This window comes from Sphaeramia orbicularis, chromosome 5 (assembly GCF_902148855.1).
Source record: "Sphaeramia orbicularis chromosome 5, fSphaOr1.1, whole genome shotgun sequence".
Taxonomy (NCBI): Eukaryota; Metazoa; Chordata; class Actinopteri; order Kurtiformes; family Apogonidae; genus Sphaeramia; species Sphaeramia orbicularis.
Window position 1 is genome coordinate 21,323,300 of NC_043961.1, and position 21,933 is coordinate 21,345,232.

General features: G+C 35.2%; 1 protein-coding gene across 1 annotated transcript in view; it reads left to right on the forward strand.

Moving 5' to 3' along the window:
* Window positions 1-21,933, forward strand: part of slc2a9l2 (solute carrier family 2 member 9, like 2) — a 357,677-nt gene that overhangs the window by 160,358 nt on the left and 175,386 nt on the right. Inside the window, exon 8 of the mRNA XM_030134527.1 lies at window positions 15,580-15,767. Coding sequence (XP_029990387.1) covers window positions 15,580-15,767 — 188 coding nt within the window. The remainder of the gene's footprint in view (window positions 1-15,579; window positions 15,768-21,933) is intronic.

A 21,933-nucleotide genomic window follows, 5' to 3' on the forward strand; every position in this document is an offset into this window, starting at 1 on the left:
ACTGTTTTAATTTGCATTAGTTTTTATTTCCCAAGATTTTCTTACTGCAGTAAGTCACATGACCATGATTTGAGCCTAAATTTGTGATCATATTGACCCCACCGGACTAAAGTAATGATTAGGGAGAATTGAATTTCACAAAATCACTCATAAAATACTACACATCACCTATAAAAGCCTGGCTACGTCTGACCATAGGAATGAAGCGATTATGCTAAGCTAGGCTAAGCTAAGCTAACGGAAGGGCTGCGAGAATAAGGCAATCGGTGCACTGCAGTGCAAACTGATTGGCCCACTTATCGAACTCATTAGTGCATGACAAATGAATGAATAAAAAACAAGTGGTGAACTCTTCCTTCAGGGTTTTCCAGGCTGATAGATCCCATCAGAATAGCCCACTGGAACGGTTTGGGTTGACTAGACTGCTTTGCATATTCTTCCGCCAGCGCAGAATGTGTGCGTCATCACGACAGGACAAGACAACGAGCATGTGCAGAATGGAAGGAATAAAGTCCAAACAGAATAAAGGGTTTACATGTCCGAGGAATAATTTAGCGTGGATTCAAAAGTGGATTAAACCAGTGACTTTAATCGGGTTTAAATTTAATCCGAACTTTTCTTTTTCAACTGGAATAAGGTGTTTACAGGCATCTTAAATAGGATCTAACCTTTAATCAGTTTAAACCAGGAATAAAAGTTATCATGTAAACGCATTCAGGTCTGTAGTGCTACTTGTACAATTATGTATTGAGATCCGGATTGAGGTCTACAGATAAATATAACCCACCTCGTCCTCCACATATAGGTCCATCACATTACCTGTAGAAGTACGCCCCCCTTCGTCCCACACATTTTTTTGGGGCATGGGGGGGCGCCAGTAGGCTGATGATGCCATTAGTGGAGCATGGTTCAAAGAAGGTTGGGAAACATAACGTGTCTGTACTTGAAAACCCTCTGCCTTCAGTCCACGCCAGGGTTTCTCAACCTTTTTTGAAGCCAGTTTGTCATCTGTCCATCCATCTGTCCATCCGTATGTACAAAAACTTTGCCATGGACTGAAGGCTGAGGATGTTCAAGTGCGCGCATGTTATGTCCTATTGTGTAACGCAGTGTTTCTCTACCTTTTTTGACAAAGCCCCACTAACGGCAGCATCAGCCTCCTACCATTCCCCCTATCCCCAAAAAAATGTGTGTGTAGGGGGGTGCGATACGTTACTGTAAAAGTACTGCAACAGACCTGTATGTGGAGGATGTCACCTTCCGAAAATAAATTTGTGAAGGGGGGGGGCACAAAGGGGTGTCTTGCCCAGGGTGCCATTCAACCTAGCACCCCCACTGGCTGCAGGAGCCAAAAAAAAGGGGGAAAATTGCTAGACTCTGAAAACGCACACCTTCCCCCTGTAGCTCTTGAAGACTATAAATACAAATGAATCTAATGTTGTTTCATGTTTCTTGAGTTAAAAAAAAAAAAAAAGTAGAAGTAGAATTGTGTCTAGATTGTGTCCTACTGGATCTGATCAGTGATTGGTGATTATAGCTGTCAATCACATGTGAAACCCTCCTACTTGTCAAAATAGGGTCAGTCTGAAAACACATTATGCTGAAAAATAAAGAGTTTCTGCCAACTGCGAAGAAAAAAAACTACTTAAAACTGCAGCTTTAAATCCTTAAAGATTATTGATAAAAAACTGCATATTTTCTAAGTAGCAGGTATTTGTGTGAAATAACTTTTATGCATAGCCAGTCCATATGCATCCTTTTGATCGACCACCTTTTTTTTGATCTTTAATCACTTCATGAGCGACTACACCAAAGTGTTATGGTCAAACGTTAAAATGCTCCAACATGAAAAGACCCAGCATGTGGTCGCGGGTTTGCTCAAACTTCTGTGTTAATAAGGCATGTAGAAAATGACGTCAGATATGACTTTGATCACTTGAGTCTCTGGGGTGGTTACAGCTCTCTGATGTCTGCTTCTATACATTATATATGGAAACTCTCCAAAGGCTCGGCTGCCTGAGTTCTGTTACCAAAATACAACATCCTGTTTATTTCCACTGAACTCAAAGTGCTTCCAGAGTTCAGCTAAATTAGTGAACTCAGTGACAATTGCATGAATATAATGAAAAACCCATTATAAATACAATATCTGATAGAATTCTAATAAGGTATCCAGGATTATATACCACAAAGCTGTCACGACTGTAGCGTAAGTTCTTTCAGGACATTTTTCACATAACAATGAATTAAATAAATACTTCATATAAAATATGGTTGTTACTATAAAGCAGGGGTGTCAAACTCATTTTAGTTCGGGGGCCACATTCAGCCCGATTTGATCTCCAGTGGGCCGGACCAGTAAAATAACAGTAAAAAAAGTAAAATTCTATTATGATCAGGTTTAAGTCTACAAAGTTTCTTTAAAAATCTGAATAACATGAACAACTTGAATTGTCTTAAGAAACACAAGTGCAATTTTAACAACATTATACCTTGGTTTATCAGTTTATCATTTACACATGTGCATTACAATCACACAAAACATTTAGTAACAAGCACAATATTGGTAAAATTGCATTTACTTTTCTTAAGACATTTCCATTTGTTCATATTTATTCAGGTTATTCACATTTTTTGTAAATGTATAGTTTGGTAATGTAAACATTTTCATGTAATTTTACTTTTTTTTTTTTTTTTTACACCAAAAAACAAAGAAAATTTGGGGTTGTCATTATTTATAGGGTATTATGGTAAGATTTTACTGATCTGACCCACTTGAAATCTAATTGGACTGTATGTGTCTGTATGTGGAACCTAAATTAAAATAATTTTGACCCCAGTGATTGTTAATATCTTCAGTGTAATTTTTGCAATTTTTTACAAATTCATCCCGCGGGCCAGATTGGACCCTTTGGCGGGCCGGATTTGGCCCCCGGGCCGCATGTTTGACACCTGTGCTGTAAAGTAAAGTCTTGTCTGCTCTGCAAAAAAAAAAAAAAAAAAAAGAAATTGGGACACTTTTTTTGATGCAAGTAATACTGTTTATCCTATCACCTTGAATCAGCCCACTGAAATAAAAATCTTGTAATTTTTACCCTTTAAACCCTAAGCCTAAAATGTACTTCTTTTTCTTATTTTGACTAACTAAAAATTAGAAAATATGCTGTGACTGAGTCCATTTGCTCATTTTTCCAGAGAACTTTTTTCCTCAGATCTTTCAAAATCTAGCAATCGTTTACAATTTACTGCATAAGTCTGATAAAACAGCTTCCTCTGCAGCTTCTAGTACAGGCGTGAGTGAAATTAAAATCATGACTCAATAAAACCTATAAAGCGCAACGTCTCAGGTTTCAGAAACTGTAGGAATTTTTTTTTTTAATTGCACAAACAGTGAAAAAGTTACAGCTATCCAAAATACGTATGCACAGGGTGTGTCAGCGATGACACGTCAGGTTTTAAAGGGGTCATATTTTGCTAAACCCACTTTTATTAGTCTTTGGTACATTTATTTGTGTATTTGAGGACCCTAGAATAGAATAGACTTTATTTGCCATTTGCACAGATACATCGCAGTATAGGTACATTGGAATTCTTGTACGTTTCCCTGAGTCATGGAATCCAAAGAAAAAAAAGACATGAACAAAAACAGAAACAAAACATAAACACAGCTACACCCTAATAGTTCATAAAGTTTGAGTTTGAGCCCTCCAGGTGCTGCAAAGCTATCTTTATATTCATTCTGGCAAAAATTTCTAAAAAAATTTCTACAACCTGTTTCAATTCCTTCTTAATTTGTTATGTTTTATAACTCGTTGCATCACAACATTTGCACATATAAGGTCAAGACTTCCGACGAACATTTCTCAGAGTACGCCATAATTGTTTATCAGCAGCTGTGGTTGTAGTCCATACTGGAAATATGTCCAAACTTCGAGCCAGTTACCTAAAATGTTCAGTTGTTGGTTGTATTAACAACCTCAAATGGCTGAATGGGGTGGAGCAGCACAGTCAAGAACCTGGAGGGGGTGGAGTCATTTGCATTTAAAGGGCCAGCGCTCAAAACGACCTTTCTGGTGTCATTACTCAAAAGTAGGGTTGAAGATGGACCTGTGGAGTTTAAAGAAGAATTCAGACCCAAGCATAGCATTTACAGTTTATGTAGACCACAGGGAAATGTTTTAATACATAATTCCATTTAAAAAAGCAAAATATCACTCCTTAACCCTTTCATGCATGAATTATGACAACCATAGTCAATATTTTTTTCTTTCTTCTTGTTTTATCCCCTTTCAGGCATGAAAAAAAAGCAAATGAGTTTTTTTAATGAAGTTACAAAAATGTCCATGCGTTTAATTTTTGAAGTAAAGAAGCGTGTTTAAAACCCAATATCAGAAAGTGAGATAAAAAGAAATGAAAAGATTTTAGTCCTACTAATCTGATGTTTTCTCACATTTTAACATATTCTACTGCTAGTTAATACTCACTTCATGGAGGTAATATGCAAAAAATAATAATAATAATAATAACTTTTTGTCTAACAAATAACAATTGATTTACACTAAAACAAGTAACTGCAGATCAGGTTTATCAAGAACAGCAAAGTTACAGTAATGGGATGAATTACAGTTTATGGGATGATGTATAAGCGTCCACTGTATTGGCTGATATGAACTAAAACAACAAAACCCATGAATATACAAGAGAACAGCTGGAGAATAGCTGTCCACTGTAGTGACCACTAAGCATGAAAGGGTTAAAGAGTTCAGAAATATGTAGTTTCTTTAGTATTATAACATTCTTCAAGTTCAGATACACTTTTAAAACAATTTTGGGTCAATTAGCTGTGATATTCTCCTCTTTGAAGACTATCCTAACTTATTTCTCTGCAGTTTTTCTCCAAACTTTATTCTTTGACTTTTTGAATTCAAGGGTGGTGCTCATGATGGAACATTTTTCATTTTTAACCTTTTTTTTCTTTTTGCCTTCTGTCACTGTTTACTACGATTCTTGTTAAAGTAATAATTTCAACCTTGAGTTTGCTGAACAAATTTAACAGACACAAAAACTGTGATGGCAGAAATAATTAAACACACCAGTTTATACATCAACCAAATGCTGCGTTTGTAATGTCACAAATCTCCTGTTGATAAGGCCAATATACTTAATTTGATTCATTTAGTGAAAAGGTTAAGCAGACCTTTTAAAGTGTTTAAATTCTGAATTGCTGCTGCTGCATTAACCCATAAAGACCCAGTACTACTTTTGCGGCAGTTCCCAAATGATTTTTTCTCTATTTTTAACCTTTCTCAAGTGATTTGTTATGCTTTATTGTTATATTTAAGTGACATTTACCTGTTTCCCCATATTTAATTTACTGATCACGTAGATGTCCATAAAAGCTTAGCTTACAGTTGAGGGCTATTGTATCAGAAACAGAGAAAACTGAAGAAAAAGTGACTTTTTCAGTCAAAGATATCAATAACTGAACATCAACAAAGTGTCTCCATCCACTGTCTTTGATCCAACTCCATGGGTTTTACTGGTGAATCAATGTTGTAGAAGATGACAGTGTTTCCACGTTCACTACGGAGCCTCGGAACGTCCAAATGGGTTGTATCTGATGTCCACGAACAGACGACAAACTGCATTTTACACCAATTATTAACACATATTGATAGGATAAGTGGATCAACAGTTATTAAACAGTTTAGATCAGTAGATGGTTTTAGCAGTGAATGGATGTTTGGGTCGTTATGGGTCAAATATGAAAGAATAGGAATAAAAGTTTGTCCTCGCCACTTCTTCTCTGGGAAAGGCTTGAGTGACCGGTGAGTGTGGACTCAGACCGACCTGTCTTCTAATGCCATTCAGCGTTTACTACCACCAGTCTGAACAGTGCTGCAGATCTGTGTTGTTGGCTTGTGTTACTGCTCTGCGGTCGGGGGGAACTGTTGTCAGCTCTTATGAATCTGGCTGTAGTGTCCTATTATCCTCACGCAGTGTCAGACAGGAACAGCGCGTTCTCTTGCATCCCATCTCGTCTCTTGTCATGTCATATATCCGCCGTGCTACTGCCCTCCATTTAGAGGCTGCTGAGGTCGAACATGAGATCTTTTGGATACTACAGGATGTCAGTGCAATTGTAGAACTACTCTTAATTTAGACATCTGCAGTTTTCAGCGCTCAGCAGTTTCCCCCTCTTTCCAGTACTGAACTTACCAATAAATATCCTGTATTTGCTCTTAAAATATTAGGACTATCGGAATCTTGGCACGAAGACCCGCCTTTTTGGCACACTAATGCAATAACAACTAACTGCTCTTACATTCTGTGCTTGTTTCTATCACACACATTTGTTGTTATTTATTTCCCAATTGTCAGAGTGGCTGAAGGCAGGATGCCAAGGTTTCTGCTCTCTGACTTATGTTGAGGGATTGAACGCAGCAGTTGTGACACTCTTTTACCTTCATCAGTATGCTTGCCAGGAACCTTACGATCCTGGCGGGTTTCTCAGTGACTTAGTTTTAACCCATAAAGACCCAGTGTGACTTTGGATGTAATTCCAAAATTTATTTTTCTTTCGACTGAACCTTTCTTAAATGATTTAACACTATTTATTATAATATTATTGTCTGTGTTTTGGGAATTTGCTATGAAGACCAAGTATTTTCTTATATTTAATTCACTGATCATGTAGATCAGGGGTGTCAAACTCATTTTGGTTCAGGGGCCACATACATACTAATATAATGTAAAGTGGGCCGGACCACTAAAATAATCTAAATAATAGGATAAGAACTTATAAATAATGTACACTCAAAAATTTTCTCTTATGTTTTTGACTGAAAAAAGTCAAATTCCATAATGAAAATGTTTACATCTACAAACTGTACTTGAACATAACATGAACAAAAATGAACAACCTGAAAATTCTTAAGAAAAATAAGTACAATTTTAACAATATTACCCCTTAGTTTATCATTTATACATGTACATCACAGCTTACAGATCACAGTGGATCTAAAAAATACACAAAACCTGTAGTAACAGGCAGAATATTGGTACAATTCTACATACTTCTCTTATGACATTTCAGGTTATTGACATTTTTTGTAAAAGGCTAGTCTGTAAATGTAAACATTTTGTGTAATTTTACCTTTTTTACACCAAAATAAAGAGAGAAATTTGCAGTTTTCTTCATGTATAAGTTATGATGATAGTATTTTACTGGTCTGACCCACTTTAGGTTGAATTGACCTAAAATGATTTTAACATGATGATTTTAGGCACGACACGGTGGTGCAGTGGTTAGCACTCGTGCCTCACAGCAAGAAGGTCCTGGGTTCAATTCCAACACCAGTCGACGGGGGGTGGGACCTTTCTGTGTGGAGTTTGCATGTTCTCCCCGTGCCTGCGTGGGTTCTCTCCGGGTACTCCGGCTTCCTCCCACCATCCAAAGACATGCACTGATAGGTTAATTGGTTTATCTAACTTGCCCATAGGTGTGAATGTGAGAGTGATTGTTTGTCTATATGTCAGTCCTGCGATGAACTGGCGACTTGTCCAGGGTGTACCCCGCCTTCGCCCTTATGTAGCTGGGATAGGCTCCAAGCGACCCCCGTGACCCTAGTGAGGATAAAGCGGGTTCAGAAAATGAATGAATGAATGATTTTAACACCATTGTTTGTTAATATCCAGTGTAATTTTTGCATTTCATAAATTCATCCATCAGGCCGGATTTGACCCTTTGGTGGGCCGGATTTGGCCCCCGGGCTGCATGTTTGACACCTGTGATGTAGATGTTTATAAAAGCTCAGATGAAAGTTGAGGGTTATTACATCAGAAACAGAAAACTGAAGAAAAACGGACTTTTTCAGCAAAGATATCACTAGCCACTTTTATATAGCGCTTCTGTTCCGGGAATATTTCACCTTTATTTGGGAACGACGTCTGTATAAACGAAATGGTGGGATCATTTGGTCCCACCTGTGACATGCCTCTGGAGGTAGTAACAGAGCTGTGATAAAGGTGGAATCATGATTCTGGAGCGCTGTATAAATGGAACACCTCTTGTTCTGCAACCAAGGTGTTGTTTTGATGATGTATCGTGTGTGCGACCCCTGTGCCGGGGGATTTAAAAATGAGCGCGGGCCGTGTACAGTAAACAAACACATCAACACAACCAGAAAGATGTCAAAATGGGGAGATGCCGAGATCCATCAGCTGTTGTCACTTTGGGTGGAGGACTCTATCCATGCTAACATTTGTGGAATGGTGAAAGACGATGAGAGGTTAGCAAAGAAGCCATAGTTACAGGGGTTGGACAAAATAATGGAAACACCTTCACCTCAAGATGATAATGCCCCAATCCATACAGCTAGAATTGTTAAAGAATGGCATGAGGAACATTCTAATGAAGTTGAGCATCTCATATGGCCGGCACAGTCCCCAGACCTCAACATTATTGAGCATTTATGGTCAGTTTTAGAGATTCAAGTAAGACGTCGATTTCCACTGCCATCGTCTCTAAAAGAGTTGGAGGGTATTCTAACTGAAGAATGGCTTAAAATTCCTTTGGAAACAATTCACAAGTTGTATGAATCAATACCTCGAAGAATTGAGGCTGTAATTGCCGCAAAAGGCGGACCGACACCATATTAAATTATATTTTGTTGATTTTTTAAGGTGTTTCCATTATTTTGTCCAACCCCTGTACATATGCTGAGAGGCTATGCTCGGGGTATTTCTGACATGCAAGTTATACGTCACATTATATGCCGTGCTGCATTACCGCCCCCTTGATTCCAAAATGTTGGTCCGCTGTGTAAAAGTCCAGCCTGTCTCTCCTCTGTCACTCCTTTTTCTTGGCTGTGGAAATCGATCAATGGTGGCAAAAAGGTGGGATCACCATCTCACCTTTTTTCCAGGATCTCTGTGTAAAAGTGGCTAATAAGTGAACGCAAAACAAGTGTGTCCATCCACTGTCATTGATCCAACTCCATGGGTTTTACTGCTGAATCAATGTTATAGAAGATGGCGGTGTTTCCATGGTAACTAAAGAGACTCTGAATGTCCAAACGGGTCATATCTGATGACCATGAAAAGACGACAAACTGTATTTTACACCATTTATTTATATGTATTGATAGGATTAGAAGAATTGAACATTTCAGATATGTAGATGCTTTTGGTTGACCGTGGATATTTGGGTCTCCTTCCAGAATCTTTATTGAATTACACAGTAAATGCTTTTTATTATTCTTTTGGAGTGAGTGGACTAACCACCTGAGTGAAGAATCAGCCTATTTGTTCAACATATTTACTTAGACGTCACCATCAATGTCCAAAAACCATTAAAAAACGTTTTTGAATGGAATTAGTGGAAAAAAACGGAACATTCTGCAAAAAAATTCTTCACCTTTAGCCAGTTGCTTTATTTGAACCCTTTAGTAAATCGTGTGCAATCCTTTTCCAAACAGCCTGTAGAGATTTTCGGCTCTTTAAAGGTCCTCTTTGTACTCGTTTCTCAACCTTGACACCGTGAGAGTCTTGTCACAGCTGTGGAGTGGCAGTCGCCCAATGTTGTCCTCCAACAGGGAAAATAAAATAGGTTTCCTCCGTGGAGACGTTGTCACTATCACACATCCCACGGTTTTCAAGCAAACATTCGTGTTGCCTCAGTGTGATTCTGGATTAAAGCTGGTTTCCAGGTTTTCGATCAGCAGGGAACGGCAACTCAATGTTCATTTACATATGCTAATCTGGGAAATAATTACTGTTACTCTCAGGGAAGATCTCATCATGGAAAACTTGTCTTAAGTATTTACATTAATGGGTTTGATCGTAATAAAAGACCACAAACAGAATGAGAAATGACGTGTTAGCAGTCAGTCTAGGGTTGATTTAGTTTCTGTCAGTATTTAGAGCCGTAAGTTATGTATTTAACCTTCACATCCGTATGAAAACAACTCTTATTAACTGAAGTCTGTGACAGGGAACAGCTTATCTACAGCTCACAAGAATTGTATAAATATACGATTGCATTTTTTCAACATTTTGCATGTTCAAACAGGGGACGCAGTGCTGAGGATACCAGTAGATGAATCCGCAGTTGATAAAGAATTCTAACTGGTCATAGAAACGTTAGCTTACCTTGTCATTGCTGATCACTGGGATCATGCTAACTAGCTTCTTAAAGCAGGGTTAGGGTTAGTGATGAGCATAGGTCCATGTGGACAATGGACTGTCTTCTGTCTGCACCCATTGGCTGAACACCAACAGGAAATAGAACTTTACAGATGCATTTTTGATTCCTTAAGGTAGGGGTGTCAAACTCATTTTAGTTCACAGACCAGATTCAGCTAAATTTGATCTGAAGTGGGCCGAACCAGTAAAATAATAACATAATAATATATAAACAATGGCAACTCCAAACTTTTCTCTATGTTTTAGAGTGAAAAAAGTGAATTTACATTATGAAAAGGTTTACATCTACAAACTATCCTTTCAAAAGATGTGAATAACTTGAACAAACTGAAAAAAATAAGTGTAATTTTAACAATATTCAGCCTCAGTTTATCATTTACAGGGTGGGGAAGCAAAATTTACAATGAACATTTAGTTGTTTTTTCTCAGCAGGCACTACGTCAGTTGTTTTGAAACCAAACATATATTGATGTCATAATCATACCTAACACTATTATCCATACCTTTTCAGAAACTTTTGCCCATATGAGTAATCAGGAAAGCAAACGTCAAAGAGTGTGTGATTTGCTGAATGCACTCGTCACACCAAAGGAGATTTCAAAAATAGTTGGAGTGTCCATAAAGACTGTTTATAATGGAAAGAAGAGAATGACTATGAGCAAAACTATTACGAGAAAGTCCGGAAGATACTATTAAAGAAGAATGGGAAAAGTTGTCACCCGAATATTTGAGGAACACTTGCGCAAGTTTCAGGAAGCGTGTGAAGGCAGTTATTGAGAAAGAAGGAGGACACATAGAATAAAAACATTTTCTATTACGAAAATTTTCTTGTGGCAAATAAATTCTCATGACTTTCAATAAACTGATTGGTCATACACTGTCTTTCAATCCCTGCCTCAAAATATTGTAAATTTTGCTTCCCCACCCTGTACACATGTACATTATAACTTACAGATCACAGTGGATCTACAAATACACAAAACATTTAATAACAGGCAAAATTTTGTTAAAATTGTACTTACTTCTCTTAAGACATTTCAGGTTATTTACATTTTTTGCAAAAGTCTATTTTGTTTTAGTGTAAATACATGAAAATATTTACATTTACAAAGAGAAATATTTGGAGTTGTCATTACTTATATGTTATTATGATAGTATTTTACTGGTCCTGCCCACTTGAGATTTAATTGTTCTGAATGTGGAACCTGAACTAAAAGCGTTGTTAATATCTTACTATAATTTTTGCATTTCACAAATTCATCCCAGGGGCCAGACTTGACCCTTTGGCGGGCCAGATTTGGCCCCCGGGCAGCATGTTTGGCACCTGTGCCTTAAGGTTTCACATACTTGCAGTTTTTTTTTTTTGTTTTTTTGTTTTTTGAGCAATTAAATTATAGGCGAGTAGTGTGTTGTAACGGAAGTGCTATTGAAGTACCGTACTTTCTGGACTATAAGCCACACCCACCCCGTCTCCAACGTCTCACCGTCGATTCATGGATGCCAAGCTTACGTGCAGCAGCTCTATTTCCTTCTTCGTCAGCCGGATCGATCATTAGCCCAGAAAACATAAATTAGCCACATAATTTTAGAGCTGTGTGTTCACAGTGTGTGGAGGAAAGTAGCGGCTTATAGACCGGAAAGTGCGGTAATCTGTTACTGTAATGTATTACTTTTGTAACTCTTTGCTCCTAACACTGATGAGATCTTCCCTAAACATATCAGGAACTGTTTCCCAGATTAACACATGGAAATGAATATTCAGACGCTGTTCCCTGCTGATTGGAAACCTGGAAACCAGTTTTAATCCTGGTTCATAGTGGGGCTACACAAATGTGTGTGTGTGAAGATCGTGGGATGTGCGATTGTAACAGTGTCGTCACGCTGGCAACCTACTTAATTTTCTCTGCTGTGACTGTTATGGATTTATGGGATTTACAAATCATTGAATTCTGTTTTTACACAACGCCCCAATTCTTTTGGAATTGGGGTTGTAATTATGGAATTTCCACCCAATGACGCCAAAAGAACTATCATGTAGTGCAGCTTTGAGTTAAAGTTTATTTCTTCTTTTGGTTGAGCGTGTACATACTATGTTATATGATGGTCGCTGCATACATGTGACTTACACAACATCCTGCCAAGTTTAGCCACTGTGTTTGAGACACACACACATGCACAAACACACACACATACACAGCTGTCATGTTTCCAAAAGTTGCGCTCTGGCACCTTGGCAGGTTTTTCTGTGTCCTGTGTGGACACTGTCCACACTGGGTGGCATCCAACTTCCACTTCCTAATGACCTACTTTTGGTCACTAACGTTGCTTTTCTGGTCTGTGTCCTTGAGATGTACCCACCATAAGCTTCTGTAACACCAGGGATTCATGTTGACTGGAGAAAAAAAACTGAAGTGGGCAAGAAATGTGTTACATGTGTTTACACCCACTTCACACACAATATTCCCTGTAGTCCATCACATTCAAGAACAAGTAGAAACAACTGCTGTGTGGTCATGCAGCAAATGACCGCTAGATAACATGTTCAGTGTCATTTAGTTTTTGGAATGAAACCCAAAATAAAAAGAGAAGAAAGTTGAGAGAAAAGAACAAATCCTAGCAATATATCCATCGAGGGTGACATAATGTAACAACCACCTTTAGATGTTGCAGAAGACACAGAATCACAACTAAGGAGAATAGAGATGATTTAAAGTCATAGATTCCAAGATTTAAAGGAGTAATATTTAGCTTTTTTTAATGGAATTATGCATTTTAAAACATTTCCCTGTGCTCTACATATACTGTAAATGCTCTGCTTGGGTCTGAATTCTTCATTCATTCAACTCCACAGGTCCTTCTTCAACCCTATTTCTGAGTAATGACACCAGAAAGGTTGTTTTGAGCGCTGGCCCTTTAAATGCAAATGAGACACTTCACACCCCACCTCAACAACTGAACATTTTAGGTAATCGGCTCAAAGTTTGGACATATTTTCAGTTTTTAATACAACCGCTGCTGCTGACAAACAATTATGTCATACTCGGAGAAATGTTCATCAGAAGTCTTGACCTTATATGTGCAAATGTCGTGATGTAACTAGTTATAAAACATAACAAATTAAGAAGGAATTAAATCAGGTTGTAGAAATCCACTCGATTTTTGCCAGAATGAATATAAAGATAGCTTTGCAGCACCTGGAGGGTTCAAATTCAAATGTTTTAAGCTATTAGGGTCCAAATACACAAATAAATGTACCCAAGACTAATAAAAGTGGGTTTAGCAAAATATGACCCCTTTAAGTTATAATGTAATGTTTGTTTCTATTTCCTTTTATTTACACTGAACTTTTTCTGAGTTCATCATTGCAAGCAGTTTAATTCAGTACATCACAATACAGCAGAATACACCTTAACCCTTTCATATGTGAATTATTAGAACCTTTGCCCAGATCTTTTCTTGAGTGTTTTTATTCCTCATTAGGCATGAAAAAAACAATGCAATTGAGTTTTGTTTTTTTGGTTTGTTTGTTTTTTTTATCGATTTACAAACATGTCCACTTGGCTACACCATGCATTGTATTCTTAAAGCATGTATTTAAAACCCAATATCAGAAAGTGATATGAAAACAAGGTCAAGGTCAAGGTTACTTTATTTGTACCCGTAGGTAGATTTGTTTTGCAGACTAGGTGATTGCTTTGGTATTACAACAATACATACGTTGAACATGTAAGACAGGTACTTGATCACGCTTACAGACAGGACAAAAGACAGGACAAGAAGACAAAAATGACATAAAAACATTTTTAATGTTGCTAATCTAATGTTTTCTCACATTTTAACATACTCTAATACTAGTTATGACTCACTTGATTGATTGATTGATTGATTGATGTATTTATTTCAAATACGAATGTCAAAACAGAAGAAAATAAATAAACAAAACACTTAAACAAAAGACATATAATACATATTCAAAAAGGAGTGAGAAGAAGCAGAACTTACAAAATCCCACCCCTTCTCCTTAAATAATTAATAACAGTAATAATCTTCCTAGTTCATGGAGATTAAAAAAAAACAAAACTTTTTAAAAAAAAAATTCTGCTAAATTACAGTCTAACAATTAACTATTGATTTACACTAAAACATGTTTGAATTTAGTATTTTTGAATTTAGTACAGGATAGAGGGGTAATATATAATAATAATAATGAATAAATCTGTAAATCAATACGATATTTATGTTTGTCGCCATGTTTTTGGAATGACTTCTCGTGTCATCTTTCGATAATAAATAAACAAATCATCGCATTTGTGATTTAACAGAAAAAACGACATTACGTACTTCTGTTTTTGTTTGCATTTAGTAAATATCGGTAAAGTTTCGCATATAAGTCCAATGGAAAAGCCACTACTGATCACTACAACTGCTTTTATGTACATGCAGTTAAATCTGGTCTTTGTATTTTTAAAAAAGCCTATAAATAGAATCAGAACCTTCTATCAGATAGTTCCTACAATAATTGACGTGTTTGTTTTGTTTTTTAACCTTAACTGAAACAGTGAGTAGTTTCTTAACCCTTTCATGCATGAATTATGAGAGCCTTAATCAAGATTCTTTTTTTCCTGAGTGTTTTTATTCCTTTAGGCATTAAAAAAACAATGCGATTAAAAAATTTTTTGAACCAATTTTTCATGGAGTTGCAATAATGTCAACTCAGCTGGCAACCATGCATTTAATTTTTGAAGTAAAGAAATATATTTATTGATATACGGTGTGAAAACTATGAAATAAAAACATTTTTAATGCAGCTAATCTGTTTTCTCACATTTTAACAGATAATATGCAAAAAAAACAACAACAAAAACTGTTGATTACAGTCTAATAATAATAACAATAAGCATCTGATTTCCACTCAAGCATGTTAGTGCAGATCAGGTTTATCAAGAACAGCAAAATTACAGTAATGGTATGAATGTCAGTGTATTGGATGGTGCAGAAGTGTCCACTGTCGGCTAATTATGGAACCAAAACAACAAAACCTGTGAATATACAAGAGAAAAGCTGGAGAATAACTGTCCACCAGAGTGACCACTATGCATGAAAGGGTTAAAGAGGCCAAATAAGCTCAAATGTGTAATTCAAAGATAGAATAAAAGTGATATTATTCACAGACTCAGGGACGCTGATCTCACTGCTGTGCTAACTTCAGAAAGTCGAGAACTTCACTAATAAGACTTTTTGTAAATTTTCTAGGGAATATTTCTATACATCATTTGATCTCAGCATGATGCCTCTTTTCTGGATCTTCTAACACATTCTCTGACATGAAGATATTTATAACATGATGTTTTTGACATGGTATGCATTTGTTAGCTTTTCAGAGGTTCCTGGGGAAGAAGGATGTATCCCAAGAGCTGGAAGAGGTCCATGCGGAGGCTCGGGCTCAGGTTAACCTAAACACTATCACTGTGCTCCAGCTTCTGAGGAACCCAGCTGTGCGTTGGCAGCTCATCACCGTTATCATCACCATGGCCTCCTATCAGCTCTGTGGCCTCAATGCTGTAAGCTCTGCCTCTTATTTAATGTCCCCGTTAAGCCCAAGTGTTTTAATAATGTTCCATTATGTAGCCTCAAATATTTAATTTAATTTATCCAGCTTTAATTTTCTTCTTTTGTGACTCCAGCTCCTTTTCCAAATTTCCATATTTCTGATCTTACAAAAGCATTTTACTTAATACTTGCAGAAATCTGTTCGCAAAATGTAGATTAACCTAATTCACTGAAATAATGGTATCCCTCTGCTCATTTATACTACTTATCTTTAATTTACCTCCAGTGATTAGATTGGGAAATAATGACTTGTCCAAATTTAACAGCTCTTTCTTTTTCTTGAAAATACAGCTATTACACACTTTATTCATTTGGCCCAGACTTTTGGACGTTTTAGTTTAACCCATAATGACCCAGACATCCACTGTCGATCAAAAGCATCTACTGATCTAAACTGTTGATCCACTAATCCTATCAAAACATGTAAGTAATTGGTGTAAAATACAGTTCTTCATCTTTTCATGCTCATCAGATATGACCCATTTGGACATTCAGAAGCTACGTAGTGAATGTGGAAACACTGTCATCAATGACAGTGGATAAAATGAACAAATATAAAGAAAAAAAAAAAAACCTACAAAATGATAAATAATGTGATAAAGTAAGTAAAATAATTAGTAAAATAAATAAAAAATAAGAAAATAAAATACAAAACAAACAAAAACAGCCGAAGCAATAATTTAAAGGAATAAAAATTAACAAATCAACAAAATAATAAGTCATATTAACACTATAAGCCACAAACTGAATAAAATTGAAGAAAAAAATAATGAAATAGGCAAGAAAATGTTGAAAAATAAATTTAAAAAATTAAAAAAAAATGTAACAAAACTGAAGGAAAATTAACTAAATAGCAAACAAAATGAACCAGAACAGCCAAAGTAATCAATAAAATGAACAAAATGAATAAAAAAAGAAAAAAGAAAAAAGTTAGCAGCAACAAGAACACAATAATAAGCTGCAAACCGAACAAAATTTAAGAAATATGTTGAATACATTTCTTCATCTTTTCATGGTCATCGGATATGACCATATTTGGACGTTCAGAGACTCCATAGTTACCATGGAAACACCATCGTCTTCTACAACATTGATTCACCAGTCAATCCCATGGAGTTGGATCAGTGACAGTGGATGGACACTACTTTCACTGCAAAAATCAAAATGTTACCAAGTGTATTTTTTTTTATTTCTTGTCAAAATATTATATATATATATATATATATATATATATATATATATATATATATATATATATAAAATATTATTATATATATTATATTATTATTTTCAGTTAATGAGAGATTTTGCTGAAAACATCACCTTTTCTTCAGTTTTTTTCTGTTTTGATACAAAAACCTTTGACTTTACTCTGAGCTTTTATGAACATCGTCATAATCAGTCAATTAAACATAAGAAAAGAGATGATTTTCTCTGGAAAAAGACGGCAAAATTCAGAGGATAATGTTATGATATATGGTGGTAAATCACTTAGGAAAAGTTAAATAGAGAGAAAAATCCATTTGGGAACTGACACAGACATCACACTGGGTCCTTATGGGTTAATCTTTGTAGATGTGAATCCTCCCTCAAACCACAGTGACAACCAAACACTCTGTGGTCTCAGTTCAGATTAACCCATAAAGACCCAAACAGCCTCTAGTGACCAAAACCATCTATTGATCTAAAACACAGGTGTCAAACATGCGGCCCGGGGGCCAAATCTGGCCCGCCAAAGGTTCCATTCCGGCCCGCGGGATGAAAGAGCAAAAATTAACCTGAACAGTCAAGTTTATCCAAATTGTTTGGTTCAGGTTCCACATGCAGACCAATGTGATCTCAAGTAAAAATAACAACACAATAACCCATAAATAATGACAACTACAAATTTTCTTTGTGAAAAATTATGTGGAAAAAAATTTAAGTGAAAAAAATAACATCACACTGTGAAAATATTTACATTTACAAACTATTCTTTCACAATAAAATGCAAATAAATACATAAATAAAAACAAAGATGAACAACCTGAAATGTGCAATTTTAACAATATGCTGCCTGTAACTAAATGTTTTGAGCATTTATGGATCCGCTGTGATCTATAGTTGTGTTAATAATAAGAGATGTAATATTGTAGAAACTGTTCAAATTTTAGTTCCAAACTCCAAAATTTTAACAATATTTTGCCTGTTACCAAATGTTTATGTTACATTGTGTGTAAATGTACATGCATAAATAATAAGTCAAGGCATAATATTTGTTAAAATTGCACTAATTTTTCAAATGAAATTTCTTTTTTTTCAGGTTATTCACATCTTTTTTGTAAAATGTAAATATTTTGATATTTTAATTGTTGTTTTTTTTTGTACTAAAACAAAGAGATAAACTTGGATGTGTCATTATTTATAGGTTATTAAGTCATTATTTTACTGGTCTGGTCCGCTTGAGATCAAATTGGGCTAAATATGGCCCCTGAACCAAAATGAGTTTGACACCCCTGATCTAAAATGTTTAATACCCGTTCATACACTAATCCTATTAACCCTTTCATGAATGAATTATGAGAACCTTAGTCGAGATTTTTTTCCGGAGTGTTTTTATTCCTCTTTAGACATGAAAAAAAAAAAAAAAAAACAGGATTGAAATTTTTTTATGAACCTATTTTTCATGGAGTTACAAAAATGTCCACTCAGCTGGACACTGTGCGTTTAATTTTTGAAGCAAAGAAACATGTATTTAAAACCCATCATCAGAAAGTGATATACTGTGTGAAAACTATGAAATCAAAACATTTTTCATGCAGCTAATCTGATGTTTTCTAACATTTTAACATACTTCAATGCTAGTTATTACTCATTTCATGGAGATAATATCACTGGGTTACAAAAAAATGTTTTTTACAAGTTGTCTAGGTTTTTTCAACTGAATTAGGACTATTTTGCACCGCTAAATCCAAAAACGACATCTGTTTTTCTCAATCAGGTCAGGTTTTTTTTGCTAATTTGATTTTGAAAAATTTGTTCTTCTCACAAAATTGATTACATTTTTGTGACTTTATCAATTGATTTTTTTATATAGTTCTCACCCAAAATAGGTTTTAAGAGAAAAAAAATCCTTTTCTAACAGGATTCCTGTTAGGTACAATGGTGTATTCACCGCAGATGTAGCAGAATACGTCAGGCTTATTTTTGCAAGATCTTCTAGTCGAAGCCATTTCATTCACCTGTAATATTAAAAAAAACATTAATCATAAATTGGCCAAAGTAAAATCTTCAGAACTCATTTATTGCAAGAAATATGAAAGAATTTTGTATCATATGATGTGAAAATGCCCATAAATGTAAGCAAAAATGTTAAAAAGCCAATATGTAGCATAGTTCAGAAAGTTGACCTGATTGAGCAAAATTAATGTGATTTTTGGATTCAGCACACCAAAATTATCCTAAATCAGCTCAAAAAAACTTAAACAATAAATTTGTTGTTGACCAATGTATGCAAAAAGAACAACCTTTTTGATTAATAAAACTTTTAAATTACAGTCTGATAACAATTAGAGAAAGATTGGGGATAGGAGTACACAAGTTTTTACTTCTTCCTACTCCTTTTTGAGCATGTATAATTTCATTTCATTTATTTTATTTATATTATTATTATTATTATTATTTTCTTCTTTTGTTTACTTATCAGCCTTTTATGTACCAGTACTTATATTTTGTTGGTTGATTTTTGTTTTGATTTCACTGTCTACATGTTGGAAATAAAGATTTCAATCAATCAATCAAAATTAGCAATTGATTTACACTAAAACATGTTACTGCAAATCAGGTTTATCAAGAACTGCAAAGTTACAGTAATGGTATGAATTGCAGTGTATGAAATGATCCATAAGCGTCCACTGTGTTGGATAATATGCAACTAAAACAACAAAACGCATGAATATACAACAGAACAGCTGTAGAGTAGCTGTCCACTGTAGCGACCAGTATGCACGAAAGGGTTAATACATGTAAATAATTGGTGTAAAATGCAGTTTGTCATCTTTTTTTTTTTTTTTCTGTATTTTTAGTCAACATACTGTGGAAAATATTTACTTTTGGGCAGTAGTATTTCAGTCCTCTTCTTTTGCTTTAGTAGTCTAATAGAATAGTCTGGGGGCTGAATAACTGCTGGAGTGTACAGTCCTATCACACAGTCGAAAAAAAAAAATCAATACCCTCACATCTCTACTTGTTAAGGAATCAGGTGCGACTGCACATTACAAATAGAGTCCCCACTGGTTTGTTCATACACAGGTGTAGCCTTTTAGTGATGTTTTAAAATAGAATCCACGTTCTATGGTTTTATATTAAAACACATTAAACAAATGAATCTAGTGTGTTTTCCTCCCATATTCTTGCCGCTCTGTGTTTCATAACCTGTGGGTGGAGAGAAGTCAATAAAGAGTCTCTGTGCTTTGTTTGCTTTGTTAAGTGGAATCCAAATTGAACCATCCTCCATCTGAAGCGTATGAAGTGCACATAATGGGCAGTAATGACTGTCCGGGAAGAAGCCCTTCTATCTTTAGCTTAAGCTGTAGAGCTTTCAACAAAAGTGCTACTTGAGGAAAAGAGGTGCTGCTTATCGTTGCCATCCACGTGCTCTTCATCCATTTCCTTTAATGCAATGTCAACGTCAACAGCCAGCATTGAAAATACATTTATAGAGTGCCCCCCAGTTGTGCCGAGGTATGTATGCCCACTCAGAACAGTTTCCCCTGGCCGCAGGAGCATAATTGTGACTTTTTATCTCATAATTGTGACTTTTTTTATCTCATAATTATGACTTTTATTTCATAATTATGACTTTCTTATCTCATAACTATTACTTTTTATCTCATAATTATGACTTTCGTAATTATGACTTTATCTCATAATTATAGCTTTCTCATCTCGTAAGTATGACTTTATTTTTCTCATAATTATGACTTTCTTATCTCATAATTATGACTTTTATTTCATAATTATGACTTTCTTATCACATAACTATTACTTTTTATCTCATAATTATGACTTTCATAATTATGACTTTATCTCATAATTACAGTATAGCTTTCTCATCTCGTAAGTATGACTTTATTTTTCTCATAATTATGACTTTTATTTCATAATTATGACTTTCTTATCTCATAATTATTACTTTTTATCTCATAATTATGACTTTATCTCCTAATTATAGCTTTCTCATCTCGTAAGTATGACTTTATTTTTCTCATAATTCTGACTTTTATTTCATAATTATGACTTTCTTATCTCATAATTATTACTTTTTATCTCATAATTATGACTTTATCTCATAATTATAGCTTTCTCATCTCGTAAGTATGACTTTTTATCTCATAATTATTACTTTTTATCTCTTAATTATGACTTTCATTATTATGGCTTTCTCATCTCATAATTATTACTTTTTGTCTCATAATTATTGATTTTCTTATCTCAGAATTATAACTTTTTATCTCATATTCACGACTTTCTTATCTTATAATTATGACTTTCTTATCTCACAATTATCAGTTTTTATCTCATAATAATGACTTTCTTATCCTATAAATATGACTTTCTTATCTCATAATTATGGCTTTTTTTATCTCATAATTTTGACTTTATCTCATAATTTTGACTGTTCATCTCATAATTATGACTTACCATGGGGAATTTTTTTTTTTTAATGGGAATAAAAATATCCCCATGGTAAATCTGAATTATGACATAAACACCTGAAATTATGAGATAAAAAAGTCAAAATTATGAGATGAAAAGTCAAAATTATGCTCCTGCGACCAGGGGCAACAATTCTGAGTGGGAATGCTTACCTCGGCACAACACTCCCTCTAATGTAAGTGATAGGAGAGCCTTGGGACGGATAGCTCAGTAAGTAACGCTACAGTCTATGATGTTCGAATCCCAGCAGGAACACATGCATTTTTTTCAACATTTTACATGTTCAAACAGGGGGCAGCACCGAGGACGCTGGTAGATAAATCTGCAATCGATGAAGAATTCTAACTAGTCACAGAAACGTTAGCTTACCTTGTCATTGCTGATCACATGGATCATGCTAACTAGTTTCTTAAAGCAGGG